At 38.4% G+C, this 20179-nt stretch overlaps 1 protein-coding gene across 6 annotated transcripts in view; it reads left to right on the top strand.

Moving 5' to 3' along the window:
• Positions 1 to 20179, top strand: part of LOC132905318 (telomerase-binding protein EST1A-like) — a 146648-nt gene that overhangs the window by 5918 nt on the left and 120551 nt on the right. For 4 of the 6 annotated variants that reach the window (XR_009657779.1, XM_060956483.1, XM_060956482.1 and 1 more), the window contains exons 15-17: positions 27 to 38; positions 693 to 917; positions 1100 to 1161. Coding sequence is in view for 5 of the 6 variants with exons in the window: in XM_060956483.1 (XP_060812466.1) it covers positions 27 to 38; positions 693 to 917; positions 1100 to 1161 (299 nt within the window). In the remaining variant the exon portion in view is untranslated. The remainder of the gene's footprint in view (positions 1 to 26; positions 39 to 692; positions 918 to 1099; positions 1162 to 20179) is intronic. The other 2 variants (XM_060956486.1, XM_060956484.1) reach the window with 1 other exon arrangement.

Raw genomic sequence — 20179 nt, 5'->3', positions numbered from 1 at the left:
ATATTTTGATTTTGTTTTGCTGCCAGTATCTACATTATGTAAGTAAATTTCGATACTTGGTGTGATATCTCTAAGTACCGGTTATCTTAACTAAAGCTTGAAGTAGTCCTCTTTATTTTCGAACCGTTTAATATACCTTTGTTTTATTTGCATTGGATTTTTCTTATAAATTTTCTTTGCGCATCATATGCCTCCTCGCACGCTTTCGACTATTAATAGTCCAATGTATAAAAGTCAATATTTTTCGCACAATCATAATTACTTGAAAGCAAATCATTCTATGCTTAAATATAACTGATAGCGTAATTAGTGATTTGAGACGGTAGTATCTACAGAGAATAGAAACATATAGTTTGAACATTTTTTGAGTATAGTCCGCTGCATTTTGCTGAATTATTTTTTATAAATAAAAGCACCATTTCTGTTAGTTACTAGCACTATTTCGCACATGATACTAGCATGCATATTTTTTAAATAGGTGCAATCGAAAGATACAAACATTTAAAGAGCCTTTTACACTTTACACATATGATGCTTGTATCTTTCATTAGTATTTGAGAGAATTTAGGTGTAATAGGATAATTGATAGGACTCCTATAAAGACAATGAACTCTCATTTACGCTATGCCCTATGCTGTCCTTAATTTCATAACAAGCTACGTATAGGATTCAATTATAATGTATTCTAATAGTATGAATCGACGGAACGGAAACGGAAAGAGGAGAGAGAATGGAAAGAACGAGCCAGGATGAAAGAGAAAGAGGGTGCGAACAACATTGGCGGAGGGCTAAGAAGAGAAATTTGGATTCATCCTGGTGGAAGACGAGTTCATCGTACAACTACTGCAGCCACTGCCAACGAAGCGAGATTATCTCATAGCGATTTAGAAGAATTGGCACAATTAAGCAGCGTTGAGGTAAAATGGCATAAACAAACTTACTTCTCTTTTTAATCGTAGAACACAATATTTATATTATTGAACACAATATATTACGTTTCAGTAGCATATTTTTAAATACATTTTTAGATATATATCTCTAAATATATCATGCCATTAAATCGTATTTTAATATAAATTGTGAATCTTGCATGTTTCAGGTAAATAAACGGTTCGTCACATCTTACCTTCACGTACATGGAAAGCTGATCAATAAGATAGGGTGAGTGATTTTATTGTTTATAATTCGTAATATTTATTATTTTTTAAATAATTTCAAATGTAAAAGTAAAAGTAAAAGACGCGAAATACATCTCGTTGATCATATACGAGATAATAATTCATACGATAAACTTTTGAATAGACGGACACTGAGGATATAAATATATTTAAAATAGAAAAGAGAAATTATCGCTGTTTCATCTCTGTTTAAACGCATAACCGGTAAGTTAATATAATTCGAAGAAACAACGTGTAACTTTTTGTCGTGTTTTTCACCGAAGTACGTTTTTGCATACTTGGTAACTGTTATGTTTTCTTCTATAAATATACGGTGGAGAGTTAACTGCGGGTTTGCTGTGTTTGTTCAGCATATTTCTGTGAAATGTTGGCTCGTTTAACCGACTATTGTACGTTTCGAAAGAAAGGATTTTAGAATTATATTTGAACTATTTCATTCTTTTTTCGTTGCTTTTATTCCATGAAATTTACGCGATATTACGTGTTTGAATTCATGTAAGAAAATATATGTACATCATGTGTTCTCGTTAGGCTATGATATTAACCCGTGTACCGTCGTTTGTTACGTGAACATAGTTTTAATGGCTCCCAGAAGAGCTATAATGAAGAGTTCCCGCTCAGCAAAGGGCTTACTGTGTATAACTTTGATCACCGTACGGTCCATTATTAATTGCACCGTAGAGATTCCAAGTTCCAATGCTGTCGATAAGTCGCTATTAATTTAGGGGAGTTACAGCGCAGATTAAAATTTAATATTTATATTTTCAGAAATATTATTAAATGTTCTTTAAGTCTTTTAATTTTGTACATTCTGAATATTCCATTCTTGTGTTATTTTTTGCGAAAATTAAAGAATACGCTTTTGTGAAGGAATATTTAAAGAGTAAGGCCAAGTGTTGTACTTTAGATTACTATCGATTTGGACTTTTTTATTCCAAGAAAATTTTCAAAATATTTAAAGAAATATATGAATCAGTATTACATGGTGTCGAAACGTCCTAACAATACACGTAGAAGAGCTTCCTCAGTCATAAAATTATTTGACTAGGTGATCATCTAATTGTCTCGAACGGTGCACATATTTAGCAGCATTAAGAGGTCTTTGACCGTGTTCTCGCTTTTATTTGTGGTCTTGTTTAGAGATTCTCGTCGTTTTCTCCTGCCTTTATTAGTCGTCGTGAAAAATGAGAAAAGCAGAAGCGTTCTGGATCCCCAAGTAACATTAACTATTGGCTAGTTATGCATAAAATGCTGACAGAAGAAAAGTAGCCTGTTTTATGGCAGTTAATATTAAATGAGCACCGTATGAAGTCGTGCCGTGCTCTTGAATTCATGGAATTGCATATTAGACGGTAATTCCATTGGTATGTGTAATTGTCGGGTTGTAACATCGAAAACTGATAATGGTATACCTTAAGGTGCGCGTTAGTGGCAACGTATGAGAAATTTCTCATAGCGTATACGTGGTAAGCGTGGTTTTAAAACGAGACACGAAACATTGAAATGAAAAGTGAAAAAGTTGCCTCATTAAAATAGGTGCTCGAAACATGTTCGAGTAAAATTGGCCGTAAATGATAAGGTGTTAAACGATATAGTTATAAAGTTGTTGACTTGCGCGTGTTAAAAAAATATTCATGCAAGAAACCATAAATATCTTCTTTCTTTAATTATACTTGTTTGCTAGTATTTTCAGTCAGAGATATAAATAGCTTCCTTTATATTGTATATAGATAGGTCGAAATTGATATAAAATACAAGCTGGAAATACCTTTTGAAGATGTGACATATCGTTAGAAATTTCATTAAGTTCAACAACTTATAATTAAAATCATTTAACTCTTATCATAGGCTCGTTTAACGATCCATCGTATTCGAACACACCCATTTCGTTATTCTCGCGAGGTTAACAAAAATCTGGTCCGCATTCGCCTGGCCGGTAATCAAGTTCTTGCGTGTCGCGCGCCTTGCTCACGCTTACAATTCGCATTAATTATTTACGTGCTCGCAATTCGAAGTACCGGTTTCCCAGGCGAAAAAGTGGCGTCCCTCGAAACCCTCCTCTTCTCTCCTGTCCGTTTACGTTTCTGTTTCACGGAGGCTACTGGGCGCGGTGGCCATAGTGGCCGCGGCGTTCCGTCCGCTCGTGAGATGGATCTCACCTGTGCAGGTTTGTGGCGTTGAGATCACCGATCGACGCACGGCATTGTCACAAGCGCAGCAGTGAAACGCTTGGTCATAATACATGCAATATGCTAGCAATCGATATTCGTGGCTGAAAAGAAGGCTAACGAAGGAAATTCAGATCTAATTGACTTATAATCTAATAAAACTACCGGTTTTCTCTTAATACAATCTTAGAGATAGACATGTACACGTATTTTCGTTGTTGCCCGATATGATCGTAAATAAATTATCTTCCAAGTTCACTTGGGATCGAAAAATTACAATAGTCTGAGGTACTGGAAGTTGTCATCACTTTCATAAGCACGACTCTTAAAATAAAGCCAAGCACTTTTCGTTCATCCAAGTATTTTACGGATACCAGAGCAACTAGGTTCCTCAGATACTCAAAATCTTTAAATTAAATTACGGAGTATCTTTCCTGTTCCTGAGCTATCTCACTCTGTTTTATTGTCAGCTTTGAAAATTACTATATAAACTCTGCACGTTACAATCTTATATCTTTGGATATCTCATGAATAATAGTGCGAGTAAGCTTCTTTTAGTCGAATATTTCGTGGGTATCAGGATATCCAGATATCTCAGTTACCCAAAATCATCGCTTTATATACCATGTAGTTGGCGATATTTTGTCCCGTAGGCCGCAGGTAACTTGGAACTTTGTGGTTTGCGGGGCTGTTCGTCACGGGTGCCCAGACGCATTCTACAAAGTCACAGATGAAGAGGGACACGCTCGGCACAGTTCACCGGTAGCCGAGTTGATGGTGCGGTTGACTGGCTGTCCGACTGCCCGATATTTGCATCTCGTAAAACGCCGCACACCCTTCTCTGCACGGGCATATCGTGTAACGCGCGGGGCAACGAACGCCGATACGGTTCGATGGTGCCACCGACGGTAACAGCGAACCAACACGCCGTTTGTTTCGCCTTTCTTTTTAAGGATCTTGCTATGTTCCTTATAAATTATCGTTTTGAAAGATTAGGTATATTGGCAGATCGATTTTGGTTGACCTTTTTACGAGTACATAAACTATTTTATAAAGGCGTTTATTTGCTGTGTTTTAAATACTTTGTCGTCATCGGTTCTTCATTATCTTCTTTTTTGTATTTGGTTGGCAGAATGTTTGAATAGTATTACATGTATTGAGACTATATAATTGGTCTTGATAGGTCTTCAGATATTTATTTGCTGGGTCGTAGGTAATTTCTTGTCATTCTTTCTTCGATTTCTTTTTTCTTCGTTCTCTCTTTCTCTTATTCGTTTGGTAAGATACTTGAGTGGGATTAAGAAGTTCAACGACCTACAACTTGTAATTTGTCAGTTCATTAATATCATTAATTGATAAATTATTGTGCAAGATGGCCTCGATTACGTAAACCGATAAATCTTATTCAAAGTCGTGCGTCGTCCGTTGGTCATACCGTTCGAAAGAAAGTTAAAGAAAAAAAAGGCGAGCCGTCAAAAAATTTCATCGTGTAATATTCCGTGTAATAGAGAGCGAAACCGATACCAGCTTATTAAATGCAATATTCGAAGCTATCGCAGCTTCTCGCAACGTAATATTACGAGCTCTATAAGAGCGTCGTTGAATGTAATAAAGAGCGAGTAATCTGGAAATACCGACTCATTTTCTAGCAGTATGTATCGATAGCTGAATTCTTGCCACGGAAAGCTAACCATAGACGGAAGGTAACAAGGTTCATTGATAAAATCAGCGACAAAAGTCCATAAAAGTAAAAGGAGATATACAATAAATTTCTCGGACGAAAAGATCAAGCAACAAAAAGAAAATGAACCATATAGTGCATGCTAATAATACTAATAGAGTCTCTCGAATCCTTCCTCGAGCATTTTGCGTGGAAAAGTTCTCCGTTCCCACGTGTGAAAAACGAGCCTCACAGGTTTCTATGCAAGTGATAGCGTCCGGTGCTGGGTTTGCTGTAGGGGCGCGGTCTGGAGGCGCTTACGATTACCAATCCATTGCGCGCATAATCGTAATGAAATGTATCCTTTCGATTCTTTCTTTTTTTTCCTTTCTACCCTCGCTGCTCTTCTTTCTCTCGGTCTCTTCTCCTCCAGCCAGACATAATCCTCTTTCTTCGTTGTAAGTTAGTCCATCGAATGGAATACGGTCTTGTTCCTCGTGGAGTCTTTGCTTTCTCCGTTTCTCTTCGGGCTCCGTGATCTCTGGAACCCTGTCGAGCTCACCGTGTGCCGTGTGTGGTGGCCACGTACGCCGGCACGTAACTTCGTGTTTTCTTGCACGGCGGTAAAAATGTTAATTGACAATTGCGTGGCGCCACTGACCACCGCCCCACCTCTCTCCCAGGCTGTTGCATCTCTCTGTATTCTGTATATATCCAGTCGTGCCATCCTCCACCCGTTTCTACGCGTGTGTGTCTATATACTTACGCTCGTACACCCTCGTTCAAAATTCAAGACTAAGGGGAAAACCACAGTAAACCATATTTCCACTTTTTATAAGCGTATAAATTTTTGAACTCTGTTAGCTGTTAACTAATCCCATGATTGTCTCTTTATTTGGTTTTAGGTTTAAGTTAAGTAGCTTTTTATGAATTTTTCAAAGATACTAAACGTTATAAAGTTAGGTTTACAATAATAATGTACAATATTAATGCCGGTTATAAATATCGTTCTCACGAAAATTTATAGATTTGTCTCCATTTCGACTGTTTCATACTAAAATACAAACCATTTACTCTCTTTTTATACATCAAGTAACTTGGAAATCAGAAAACCAATAAAAATAGACTTATCGTCTCTTTTTCCTGTGATCTTCATTTATGAAGACACTTGCATCTTAGCTACTAAATAATAAAAGGGTCAGAAAATCAGAAAATTAACAAGTACGAATAAATGAATTTTGAGCGTACAAAGTATTCGTACGATGAAATTCATAAATTTGTCAAAAAAGCAATGATTTAACTGACTTTGTGTTTTTAAAATTAAACATCCGCAGTCTAATGGTTGAAAATTGTAAGTGCCTGCGTACTTTTGAACGGGGGTGTACCTATATAAGTGCATATATATATAGACACACCTGTGTGTCTGTGTGTATATCCTGTGTTTCGTAGTTGTAACGACCTTGCGGGTACCTTGCCGGTCGTTTAATTGTAGCGACGGGTAGGATGGAGCACGTCATACGTGATAGTCGTAAAATCGCTGTCGATATTCAGCGGCGGATCCGCTGTGCTGGCGCGATTTATGTCGTCCCTCGCGGTAAAAAGGTGTTCCCTTATAGTTCGCGCGGGGATTTATTCGCGCCGGACGGCCGGTTTCTTCGTGGAATTTATCGACGACCGGTCGTTTTGCTTCAGCTGGACACACGTCCAACCTTTCTGGAAAACCGTACGCGAATCGTTCCTTGGCTCAGCTTTGTTCCCGAGGTTAAAGGGGTTCGTGCGACGAGGGTGCTTCTTCTTTCTGATCATTTCTTTCTTTTTATGGATAGATTTCTTTGTGAGATCTTCCCAGAGAGACGATTGACGGACCGTTTTTATTTTAATTGGTTTGATATATCAAAGGTTCGGTTAGAGGGTTGGTTTCTTAATGGAGAGTGCATGTTTCTACATGTCTATATATTCATCGATAAAGCCACGATATTTCCTTCTGATAAGTGGTCTAAAGTTGTTTCGCACAACACTATATATATCCTCTTCTCGTTAGCAGTTTCGTTGAAGCATCACCTGATAGATTCCGCCATCGGTTGGGGGCGTGAGCCAGAAGTTTTCAATTTGGTGCTGCACGATTCTGTGCATAATTGGTTTGGCGGCGATCAGGAAGCGAAAAGGGGAAGAGATCGATGGGCGGAACGGCTGGATAGAGGACGTGCAGGGTGGAATGACGACAGTTCGGCTCCGTGGAATATACTTACGATCTATAATTGGAATTGCCTAGCGAACCGGTGCCATTGGTTAGGTGGTTGTTACCGCGCGATACGTGCGTGGCATAGATACACGCGTGTATGCCGTGCTTCTCTCTTTTATTTCTCTGTCTCTCCTCTCCTCTCGTAGACTAGAGAATAGGGTAGGGGAAAAGGCTTGCAGCCAGAGAGTCCCGAGGCTGTCTTACGGTGTGTTGCTATGTTGCGTTGTTGCTGCCTAGTGCCGTAATGGATTTGGCTCATTACCGGCCGAGCATCGTCCTGCACCTCACCTGTGTGTTATATGCCCTCAAGGACGGCTTCCATGCATCGCGCGCCCTTTCTCGAACTGTTTCCTCTCCGCGTCGAGATGTACGCGCCGCTCGTCATATCTCGCGGGCCGCATTTATCTCGAGCCACGATGCGTCTCTATCTGCCGCGTTCGTACATTGAACCCTGCAAGAGTGAGCTAAAAGTGACGAAGTATGACAGAAAAATATATAGTTCGGGCCATAATCGTGAGCATAAAATCAGGAGTCAGGAGTCAAAGAGAAATATGCTCTGGGTATCGGGACAATGGAGTTAATAATACATAATATAAACTGGCACGGGAAGAAAAGTATCTAATTGGTAAGATCTTTATCGTAATGTTGAGTATACGAGTTCTCTATGGTCCAGGTTCAGTAGGCACCAAACGAGATTTAGTAGGTTTTTAATGACATGTCAAGTTTGACCATGTTGCCTTACGAGCGCGCTAATACTTACTTGCCAGGATGTACGTACATACTACCGAACAACTAAATGTTATTGATTGAAATCATTCTCCAATGACTCGTTTTCCACTCGTTCTATGGCGATCCTAAGCGATCGTCGACGTGCATAAAGACGCGATAATTAAATCTATAAATCGGTATCGTGAGAGGGAGAAGGGGGATGGAGGCAGGGTGGAGGAGGGTTCGCCGTTTCATAACACTTGTAAAGTAAGAGCTGAGGCAGTAGCCTCTTTTATTTCACGAGCACGGGGCAGAAGTAAAGAGAAAGAGAGACGAATGAGAAGCGCATGGGCGCAGGAAGGATAGAAGGGGAGGGAGAAAGAAGGAAGGAGGCAGAACAACGTCACGTATACAGATGCAGAAAGTTAAGTAGTATCAGTGTAAGATACGTTATAAGGCCTCGGCTGCCTAACACACATGGATCCTGATGGTCGTTTACCCGCAGCCCTCGAGTGACGACCCCGCCCGCTTCAAGGACACCCTTGGTCACCGCAGCCTCGGACCAGAACCCGACCATCTTCAACGACCGAGTGCACGTATGCATCGTGCCATGACTATCTGGATTCCTGTTGCCTGTCGATAGCCTCTGACAGACGTTTCGAGTTCTACGCTTGGCTGATGAACCTGTGACGAATCCTAACATGATTTTGATTCGCGCAATAGGTTTCTAATTAGATCCCTTCTTTTCTTCAATCTCGTCGTGTTTTTTCAAATCTAGTTGAACTTGAGGGTGGATTATAGGTTTGGTTGATTTTGTCATTCTAGTACGGTATGGAATTATAGGCTGACGGAGTTGTCAAGGGATGTTTGTTGGTTTGTACGATCGAGTAGATTTAATCGTATTTGTTTATCAATATAAAAATATACTTATTCATATACTTATGAATAATGATTATGTGACCTTTTGTTCCAATCTTTTACTATAAATTTTATTAAACCATTAAAAATCTGTTTGTTTGTTGAAACAAGAGCGAGATTCAGACATAAAAATTTGAGGACTGCAGCAGGCGTAAAAGGAAAAAGAAATATAAGCTCCAAATCGACTAACTAAGTGTCTAATTTATTATTCGAACAGATTCGCTAATGCAACAAATAATTCTGATAAATTTCCAAATCCTAATCCGTCTGGAAGATAAACGCGACAGTAGAATACTTTCCTCGGCAGCTTCTTATTCAAAACAAGATCCCTAGCTCCCAACCTTTCTGACAGAATCATCATCTGCTTCTTTCACCCAAGTAGGATGCGCATTTTGATACATCATCCCTCCGCTTCTCGACTCCCTCCATAATGGATGTCGATGCTGCTTACCCTCTTAGAACTGAATATTTGTCTCGTCCCAGGTAATTGAAAAGTCGCTTCTTTATCCAAGAATCCACTTAATCCGACCCTCTGGCTATTTTTAGGCCAAACGATATTTTGCCCCGTCCTCTTGCAAAATCTTTTCAATGTCTCTTATTTTTTGGCTACAAAGGTATAAGTTCCACTCAAAGGTTTCATATTCAAAAGTGTAAAAATTTATCACTGCGAATATTAACTGATTATAAATTTACATTTATGAATAAAGGCACACGTGATTTGATTTTGATTGATTTTGAGTTTGAAAAGGAGCGCCAAACGATATTTTTGTATGTGATGCCTAGCATCACGCTATAAATATCGTCTACCTTTTCAACGTTCTATGCGTAGGACCATGGCACCTTTAAATTTCATTAAAATCAGCGGTGACAATGTTTAAAATAACCCTACTTAATTCTGTAATCGAATTGAAGGTATCTTTGTCGATGAAAGGCTGACTGCACTCTATCACTGGTTTTCGACGTAGTGGATAATGTGCTTGGTAGTAATAATGCCTGGTCTTAACTCTGATTTATGGCGGTCAATAAAGAGATCATCTATAATACCGCGAGCTGCTTATTAAGCCTTGGCTGCTGATGTGTTTACGAACTCTGTTTGCTCGTCCAGCCCTCCTAGTCTTCGGTTCTTCCCCGTTGAGATTTCCCAACTGGGTTTTACTTAGTATCAGTTTTCTGGTGCACGCACGCCACGGAGCTGACTCGCAGCCGTTGATTAGAGTCCGTAGCGATCGTTGCCCTGCAACAACACCTTTCCAGTGCATCCGTTCCAACCCTGTAATCTCGAGTTCTAGCTAAAATGGCATGGTCACGGGTGGCGCCTTCTCTTTGTTGCGTGCAGCGGTTGTTCATCGGCACGACGATGTTCGATGATCGTTTTCGCGAACTTGTTTAGAATGGAATATTCTAATATTCATAATACAGACGAGAACATTTAAAGACCATACGGAAAAAACATCAATCCATTTTTCTTGATTTCGTGACTATTATGTTGTTTGGTGGTTGAACAAGTATTTGAATATGAAATAGTTGAATTCTCTTAAGAATGGACAATAAACGTTGTTTTGTAAGAAAAAGTTGTTATGTTAATTTAACTGAACTAATATTCTTAATATTTTTTAAACGTTCAAGAGGACGACAAAAGCACTCTTAACAAAATCAATAGAAATTATAATAAATATTCTTGTATGTTCAACGCCATAAAATCATAGATACCTTCTACTTAGAAGGAGGTTTGTTTCATGGAATTGAAAGGCATCTCCTAAGGCTCTCCGTAAGGTGTAACAACGTGCACGATGTATCAATCATATAACAACCTCGATATTGGCGCCGTGGGCGATGGTAATAAGGCTTTAAGCTTGACACCTTATTACAGACCGCCTGGATCTTCTCGCGTTGATGTTGAGATTGATTTAGATGTAATACGTGTCATTCGAGATCCACTTCCTATTATTTCAAGTGCTTTGATTTTTTCACATTGAAATTGTGCTGTAATGGTCGTGCTGAGACTAGCGGTATTTTGAAAACATCTCATTCTTTGATTTCCTTTTTTGTCCGAGTATTTTATAGTGTCGTTATTTGAAAATCTATATAGAATAGTTATTTATATAACAAAGAAATTATTTAAGCCTCGAATTTCGAGTTATTTAATAATTTTTTAGTTTCGTTTAAACTATTGTAGGGATAAGGAAGAAAACACAATATGAAAAATATAATAAATATGAAAAAGAGATGTGAGAAATAGAAAAAAATGCAAGAAAGGAGATCTTAAAAAGGTCTTTAGATCATGTATTAACATGTTTAACGAGAAAAATAAGGGAAGTAATAATTAAAACATTGTAATTGTTGCGATAGCACTACGATACCATATTTCTCACGGATTAATGAATGCTTTATTTAATTATAAACGCAGAAATTCATATTATTAGGATTCCTTTTACTTAAGCCAACTAACGAACGCGTTAAATAATATAGCATCTTGTGAATGAAACTTCTGATTACGAGTTTTCACTTTTTTCACATCCTTGGAAAAAATTTTTAGCATATACAGGATATTGCTACCTTTTTCCTCAAAACGACATCAATTTATCTCACGAGTAAAATTAAGGGGAAAGATGTCGTATATATATAGGTTCAAAAATGCTTTACTAAAAAATTATAACAAGAATTCGAGATGTCAAGTTTTCGTTTGATATAATATAACGACCGCCCAGCGATATTTATCCACGTTAGTTCCATTTCAGTGTTTGCTACTTTCTTATAAATACGGAACAGACGAATGTCATTGAAATGGAATTAACGTATGCAAATATCGCTAATCTGTTCTTATGTTATACACGAACGCTAGCTAATCCTCTGTTTTTTCGAATTCTTTGTTATAACTTTTTAACAAAGCATTTTCAAGCCTATATTTATACGATATTTTTCCCTTAATTTTTATTCATGGAATAAATTGGCATCTTCTTGCAGAAAAAATAAGGACACTCGTACACAAATATATTTGGTACAATTTCTGATTTTTTGCGCTTCTAACTTATTTAACTCAAGAGACATACAAAGTATAAATAGAAAGTAAGTACAATGAGCCACATATGGATCAGCAGACTGTGAATGTGTTAATAATTATGATCATAAAAAGGTATCAAGCTAGATGATCTCGATCTCGATCTGGTGTGATACATTGATGGCGGTGACCGGGCCATTTAGATCTTGTAATCGAGATAATATCCGGTCGCATTATATTTCTATCGCGGCAGTTCGATATTAATAGCCAATTAATCGTTACGCGTAATCACGTTACATCGATCCAATGGGCGTATAGAACGTGACGGTAGAATTGGAGAAAGTGAGGATAATTTGTTTGCGTTCGATGGCTGCTCGTGTTTCTTTCCTCTTCGCGAGATAAACGCTTACATTATATTCTTTTTGGAAAACGAAGCTAAATCATTGGTGGATTATGCGTACGTCGTAGTCTCTTGATTTATCGATTTGATCTTGTGGAGGGTGGTTTGAGAAGATCCGAACGCGTGTTTCTTCGCGATGAGTTATCATTCAAATTGTAGGTTCCAGTGAGTCGTTTAAGCGGTAATCTCCTTTACTGGCTGATCTTGTCGTGTTCGAAAACGTAATGGAGGATTGGTTATAGCTACGTTTCTGTTAAGTGGTTCTCGTGTTATGAACTTTGCTTTTCATTAAACTTTTATGTGTTGTGCAACCTTGTTGCATAAATCATGCCCTTTAATACGTGTAATTTCAGTTCGCTGTTTTATGCAGGTAAATTTACTACGGAATTATCGCATCGATATGAAGAGTTGACCGGTTGATTTTAAATGTTACAGTATTTCGTAATTTTTCGAATACTTTGTTGTGTTATTTCTATTTAACACAGCTTCATTTAATAAAGTATTATTACGTAATGAAATTTATTGTTAAGGGCTGATATGCTGTAACACAATTGACGTTCCTAATTTTGAGTCCTTTTGCTCCTAATTTGTTACTTAAGAACCTCTTCACCCTTAGATTATTTAATTCTAAATTACGCTCAGACGAAGGCTTCTCTAAACTCATAATTTAAGTGGATACATCAACGAAACACATATTTAGTCGTAACGTACTGTGTTAAGCTTCCTAATAGATAATTTAAATTTATAGTCTGGTGATTCCATAAGAAGTCAGTAAGCGCTGCTTCAAGTCATTAATTTGCCATTAATTTCACACTTTGGTAAAATTTCACATACTGTTACTATAAATTAATCAAACTGTCTACCTGCTATCCGTATATGTTATTATATTTATGGACGGTATTACAAATACATATCCTCAAGTTATGAGACATAATAAAGCATGAATTTTGACAACATACCGCGTTTCATAACTGTATATAAATATATAATACGACATATAAAAATAGAAAATTGATTAATTTTATAATTGTGAAACGCAAAGTAGGCACAAATACAATTTCTTAACAGCATTTAAAAGAGTATTGCCAATAGAGTCTCGCATTGTTCCATTCGTCGTAATCAAGGTATCGTTCTCTCGAAAGATTCGATTCAGTTTGTTAAGTATCAATGATGCAAGGTGGCTCGTTACAGCGAAGCATAAGGTCTCTCCGTGTGGGGCAACGCGCAGTAGCGTTGGCATCCTGACCTTAGCCTCTTACTTACACGACGACCTTACCGCGCCGAGGTGATTTCCTGATGTACGCCTTCCTCTGACGTTACCAGTTACTTATTGAGAGAACTGGGCAATCGCGACGGGACCCAGCGATTTATGGCATTCTTCGAACGAGCATAAATTTGAAGGAACGCAACTGCGTGCCGCGACGCACGCGACGATAACCCCTGACCTCGGAAAAGTATTTTCTGGTTTTTCTGTAATTTGCTGATGATGACTATGAGTGGATACGTAGTTACTTGGGAAATATCGTTGTGTTAATGGAGGATAAAAGGACGCGTTGCCCGCTTCTGATAGTTAAGTGGAGACTTCAGTATTTCTAAAAATACGTTTTTGTTTTTTCTGTATTTTCTCGATGAAGAGTACGAATATAGCTGAAATTCTTTGAAAAATATCATTGCGTTAATGGGGTATAGAAGGCCACGTCTTTTTCTCTTGATAGCGAAGTGGAGGGTTAGGAATTTTTAAAACATATTTTTCTCTTTTCGGTATTTTCTTGATGAAGAGCATGAGAGTAGATATGTTGAAGTTACATGGGAATTATCGTTCTGTTAATGGAGGATAGAAGACTGTTTTCTGTTCTCCGATAGACGTAAAAAGTAACCGGGTGATCGAAATAGTTTTAAAGAAATTAGAATGTCATCGAGAACACAAATTACAATGAAATAAACTTCACTTTCATCTCACAAATTACCTTTCACCACTTATTTCCGATTGTAATATTTTTTCCTTTTTACATCCCTTTACCTAAACCTGATCAAAACAAAAGCTAAGTTACAGATCTAATTTACATTTCAAATTCTTAGTCTCTCTTTTCCTCACTGTCCCAAATCCCAGTCAATAATCAAATCCTCTATGTACCACAACCATCCATTATCGTATTCGATCTTAACCTTCGAACCATACTTCCCACGAGAAACTTCCACTAACAAGAAAAAGAACACCGAGAAGAAGCAGACGAAGAAGAAGAAAAAGCTTCGTTCCAAATTCAAACGGTCAGGAAGAGAAAGAATATGAGAGAGAGAGAGAGAGAGAGAGAGAGAGAGAGAGAGAGAGAGAGAGAGAGAGAGAGAGAGGAGCCATAATGGGAACAGGTATATAGCAGCACACGATCTCCGATCAGGTTTAAGAAAAATGGCGATCCCTCCGCTGCGCTGGGGAAGTTCGAGGATAATCCGTTAGCGCGATTATCCGGTGATCAAAAGCAGCGAAGTCGTTCTACGTCCCGCGATAGAAGGAAGTCCGTACTTACACTATCGCTCAAAAGTATTCAGATACTTGCGTGTGCGCTGACTTGGAAATTTATTGTCGTTCATGCGATTTCCCTGTGGTAAACAGATCTATAGAAGTAAATCATCCGTTTCTCGAGAACCAAACGTTAATTACGTTATCTCTAAAATGAAACTGAGAAATTTACAAAGAGTCGAGCTGATCATTTTGGTTTTTGGAAGGCTCCGTTACTATTTCCTTACTAATTTGTACATTTTGGTAAAATTCACATACTGCTGTTACAAATTTACCAAGGTGATCGAATACTTCTGAACGATAATGTACATGACGGGGAGGATAGATAAAGCCTTATGAAGAGCAAGGAGAAAAGAGTTATTCGTGAGACGTAGAGAAAGGGGCGATCGTAGAGGTGGAGGAAGACGAAGAAGCTGGAAACTTAATGCTCGTGGTACCGTGGCCACACCGTCGCTATATCGGCGAGGAATAGTTATGGTGCCCGGCCCACGCAATCCGTGGGTCATGGACCATGAGCTATGAAACACGCCGGAATACCCCGTTATGCGCTAAAGTGCAAACTTGTTAGTCATAGAGTTGCTTGGTGTCGATGGGACATTGGGGCCTTAGCTTGCTGCTCTCTCGACGCCGCGGCATCGACGCAACGAGCTCGTGCTCGAAGAACGTGCTCGTGTTGTAGGTGTAGTTGAGACTGCCCCTGGTACTCTCTCTTTCTTTCTCCTCTACCTCTTCGTCCGTTCTGCCGTGGTCTTTGTGCAAGTATTACCGTGGTTCTTTGCACTACGACACAGAAACTCCGACCGCATCTCCGTGACACGGCGACCGTGGGTCGTGGGGATGCCGTTATGCCCTAAAGTGCCATTCTCCCTCTTCCTCCAGCCTCTCTAATCCTCGTTCTCTATCTGTCGACTTTCCTGTTCCTTTCAGTCCCCACGCGCTCGAGGGTTCATCGGGTTCCCTCGTGATTCCGCGCACCGCGTGAGCTCATTGTGTGTTGCTAAGTGGAATCGCGAAGGCAGGCGCGGGCTTTTGGTAATACCGATGTCAGAGGTCGGAGCTTGAGGAATATGTAATGGTGGCTTCAATAGCTCGATTGGCAAGGGTGATTCGTAGATTGCGAATGTCTATGCAAATTCATATTTTTTCTTTTATAAATATCACATATGAAAGATGGAATTTAAATAAAGATTTATTCCAGTTTGTAGATATTCTAACGAGTACTTTACTTTCGATATTTTTTCTATATTTTTTTCTTGTGTTTCGAAAATTTCGAATTTCAGGATTTTGAATATCCCATTCCTACTTAAACACGGAAAACTTGAAATATTTCAATGTATCTTGTAAAAAGATAAAATGTAAAATGAACTTCTTCCACTTTCCTCCGGATTGAGTAAATCTCGGCGAGACTGGACGACTGTCCTCGTGTCAAGTAGCGGAAGAAGCTTATCGCATGGAGACGCGGCGCATAACAATTCGAGCAACAACCTGGTCGCTCTACCATAGCTCGTATCTCTTTGTCGAGCTAATGGCGAATCACGGAGGTAGCGGAATGGCCGTGAGCGACAGTTTCACTGTCGTGAGAATAGTTCGTGTTCCATTGGTGGCGAAGGCGCCTCGAAACGGTCGTTGACGGTCTTGTTGACAGTCGGTCAGCGGCGCCGGGAACGTGAAAGCAGTGCGCGTTTATCGCGGCCTACGTGGTTCACCGATAGTCAACCAATTCTTATTAAGCCGTTGTTACCCAACCCTGTACGTATGCTAATCACGTTTTTAAAATGTAAAGCTAATCGAGTATTGTACACTCGAAAATCCATCAGACTTCTAATCTTGACCAACTGCTACCAGCCGTTCGTTTTGCTATCATAATTTTAACGAAATGATTTTTTTAAACAAGTTTTTTCCTAAATTAGCTCTCGAGGAATAGAGTCTCGAGAAAGGGTAGTTTCACCTGTTAAATTTGAATTACCGCAGTTAAAAAAAGATACGTATCGAAATATTTAGGCTGTTTTTCGAGTCTACGATATTTCGTCCAAATTAAAGCCGGATTGTTCGCGTCCTTTTCTTTTAAGATCAGTCCAGGCTAGCGGAGAAACTCTTGTTCCTCGTGCAAAGTACGAGCCAGCAGCGGAATAATAAAGCTTTGCTAATGAACAGCCACCGGTACGCGGCATGAAGAATACCGTCCGGTGTTAATAATTACAGCGTGTTTACGCTGCTAACACGTGCGTATTCGAGCTGGCTGAAAACTCGAAGCAACAGAAGTCTCTGGCAGGATTTGCGTGCCAGAAGCGTCTGCCGGAGCCAGTCGAGTTGCCATACCGCGTAACATTATGTACCCCCGTGTAATTACAAACTGTGGATGTGCACGGCTGCGTGCCAGTTCGCAATTCTCTGGAAGGTTAGTTGAAAATCGAGTGGCGATCACCGACTCGGCGAGCAGAACGATCGAAGTTAACGAGTGAACGCGGCGATATCGTTGTTTCGATCACGGGAAGTTGAATTTCAAATGCTCGTCAAGTATTAGGATATCGCAGTCGTTGATTTCAGTGATGCATTCCCTCGTATTTTTCGTCATTCTTTTTCTATTAAGTCATTTATTCCGATATTATGAAACTTCGATAGTAATAATTTCTATTAAGCTGAAAAGAATAAAGAAGCTTAAGTAAAGCGGCTTAAAGAAGCGGCATTTTATGGGGAGGGTGGTTTATGCACTTATAGACGATTTAAAAGTGCAAAAATTTATAAGATGTTCGTAATATTAAAAAATTTATTCGATATCCAAAGTAAAGTATGTGTTATAATATTTAATACATAAAACAAATTTTTATTCAAGTTCTATTTCTTTTATTCTACTTTTTGTTATTCTATGCGATGAACGTACATAAGCAATATATTATGTTTAAAGCACGATTCAAGTTTTTAGTATGACATCGTATCTTCAAATATATGTAAAAAAATAAATTAAAAATTGCAGTACTACAAAATTAATAGAGATTTTTCTACTCTTTCTGTTCAAAATACACATTTTAAATTGAATATTACTACAAATTTCAAATTTTATGTTTATGGTGAACAGCCTTTTAGCCAAATTTTCAATATTTGGAGCTATGTTTTAAAGTATGTAAGTAACTTCCATGGGTTAGTCTGTAAAGCTGATAGAATCGCGAAACTTCTACTTGTATGAGGTAATAGAATGAAGGTATCGTTTGATTCTCGTGTAAATGGTCAAGCGAAGCGGTCGAAAGGATGTTCGAGTATCGAGAATCCGTTGAACGTTGAGATAAAGTTATTGCTATAAAATTTTCTAAGTGTGTAACTGGATCTCATATTGGATCTGTTACATGGATCCACAAAATGGCTTCAGGTCGAAATAAACAAGCTATTTGACGAAGTCCAGCATCATGAAATTGGAATTCTGTCTACGGAAGTGTAGGTTCTTAATAAAGAAGCGGGTTTTATGGCTGTTTCCAGGCAAGCTGAAGTCCATTCTGGATGGTTTCAGATACCTACCTGCTTGGTCTTGACCACAGAACACGTGTATACATATTTCTTTGCATTTGCAATCAATTCTGGTGGAATAGCATGGAATATCTAATACATTCCTATGATTCTTGCGATCTTTTAAATCTCTAACTAAATGTATTTAATTTTTGGTTGATTGGGAATTTTAGTAGGAGATGTATTTATTGATCGTAAAATACTTCTCATAATGAAAACAGTAGTATGCTATCTTGATCATTTCGCACTAACTGGATAGAAATAATATCGTAACACAGATATCTGGGTACCTAAAATTAATTTTCCTGTGTAATAACAGATCTTAATCACTTTAACGATATGATGGATTAGCTATTCTCGTTGAGTGATTGTAAATTAGGGTTGCACTTAGTTATGTTGCTTTAAAACCTACAATAAGAGTTAAATTGCCTGGCTAATACTCAAGTTGAACGGACAATATTATTATAATTATCAGAGTAATGACGGTTTCATTATTCTTGAAATAATAACGAGATCGTTAACGGCTTTCTAACGAATAATAATGAATTGTTTGGTAATTATTATTGCTAGTGTAACGAACTGCATTCAAGTTAGCCTGGTTCAGATATTTCCCATGTATTAATCCTTAACGGTCGTACATACGAGTATGTCATCTGTGACGTGACACTGTTACTTCTCCGCATCGGATGTATGTCTAAAAATTAAAAAATCTCAAGTCGTATTGAATTATGATAGGCCCATAGATGGTATGTATCGCGCAAATCATTAAAATGGCAGTGCAAATATTTTTTGAGGCGAAGAAAGACAACTACGTTTACCTTTGTAAAACATTTTTTTCTTTTTTATAGTTTATTTTTGGTTTTTACAATTTGTCCTGAAGGACATTTGGTAAACTGTTATATCTCATTGGTAATAAAAAAAAATAAAATAAAAATAAATATAGCATGTGGGTGGCTACCTCCAGCGGGGTGACAACTTCGTGTTTTCTAAGTTATATCTTTTATGTTTGTAAAACATGTAACAAAAAACTATTCCTGCATGCTGACAAGTGTTTCAAAAAATATTACACATTATATATCAAACATTGCGTAACATGTATGAATAAACAATTAAATATGTAAGTTGTAATGGAGAAATATTAAAATAAGTGTTTCACGTGAAATAATGTTATTGCAACACTTCTCACGCAAGCACCGAGTAAAGCGAGGACCTAACAGCAAGTCATAAGCTATTTTAATATAAATATATATAATTTGTAATATATCATTGTATAGAATGTAGAATTATAAATGGACGTCGTAGTTCAAATATTTTGTATATTTTCGTGAATTATACGTATTCCGTATATTTTTGTATCATCAAATTTCCTACAAATGCATAAACATTTGCAATTTATTCATATAATATTTTTAGCGTTTTGAAGGTTAATAAAAGATTCTATCATTAAAAATCTGTTAATCTAAAGCCTAACATCAAACATCACAGTATATTTTCCGCTCCGCCAACCGTCTAAAAGTTACAAGATTGCCAATTAAAACGCGTAAATAAATCAGCTATCGGAGCGACTTAGTCGATCGCATCCCTACAGGGATGAATCTCCCGATCAGGCTAAAAGACGGCTTTACGTTACGAATTCTCTAGTTTGCGAGCCCAGGGGAGATCGAGATCGAGACGTTACTAGCGTAAATTCGCGATAAAGGTAGCACACGGTGCGGCGCGGTGCGGCACGGCGCCACGAAGGAGAGAACGAGGTTGTGGGAAAGATAGCACCTAGCTACGTGAGATCTCGTCGTTTCTTCGTGGCCGTGTTTACGAGAGGATACGGGCTGTTCAGTAGGTCTCACGGGAGCATCGCGACGATCCGCTTTATCATTCGAATTCACCGGAGCGA

Source organism: Bombus pascuorum, chromosome 3 (assembly GCF_905332965.1).
Source record: "Bombus pascuorum chromosome 3, iyBomPasc1.1, whole genome shotgun sequence".
Lineage (NCBI taxonomy): Eukaryota > Metazoa > Arthropoda > Insecta > Hymenoptera > Apidae > Bombus > Bombus pascuorum.
Note: the sequence above shows the minus strand (reverse complement) of the source record. Positions and strands in the feature narration are given on the sequence as shown.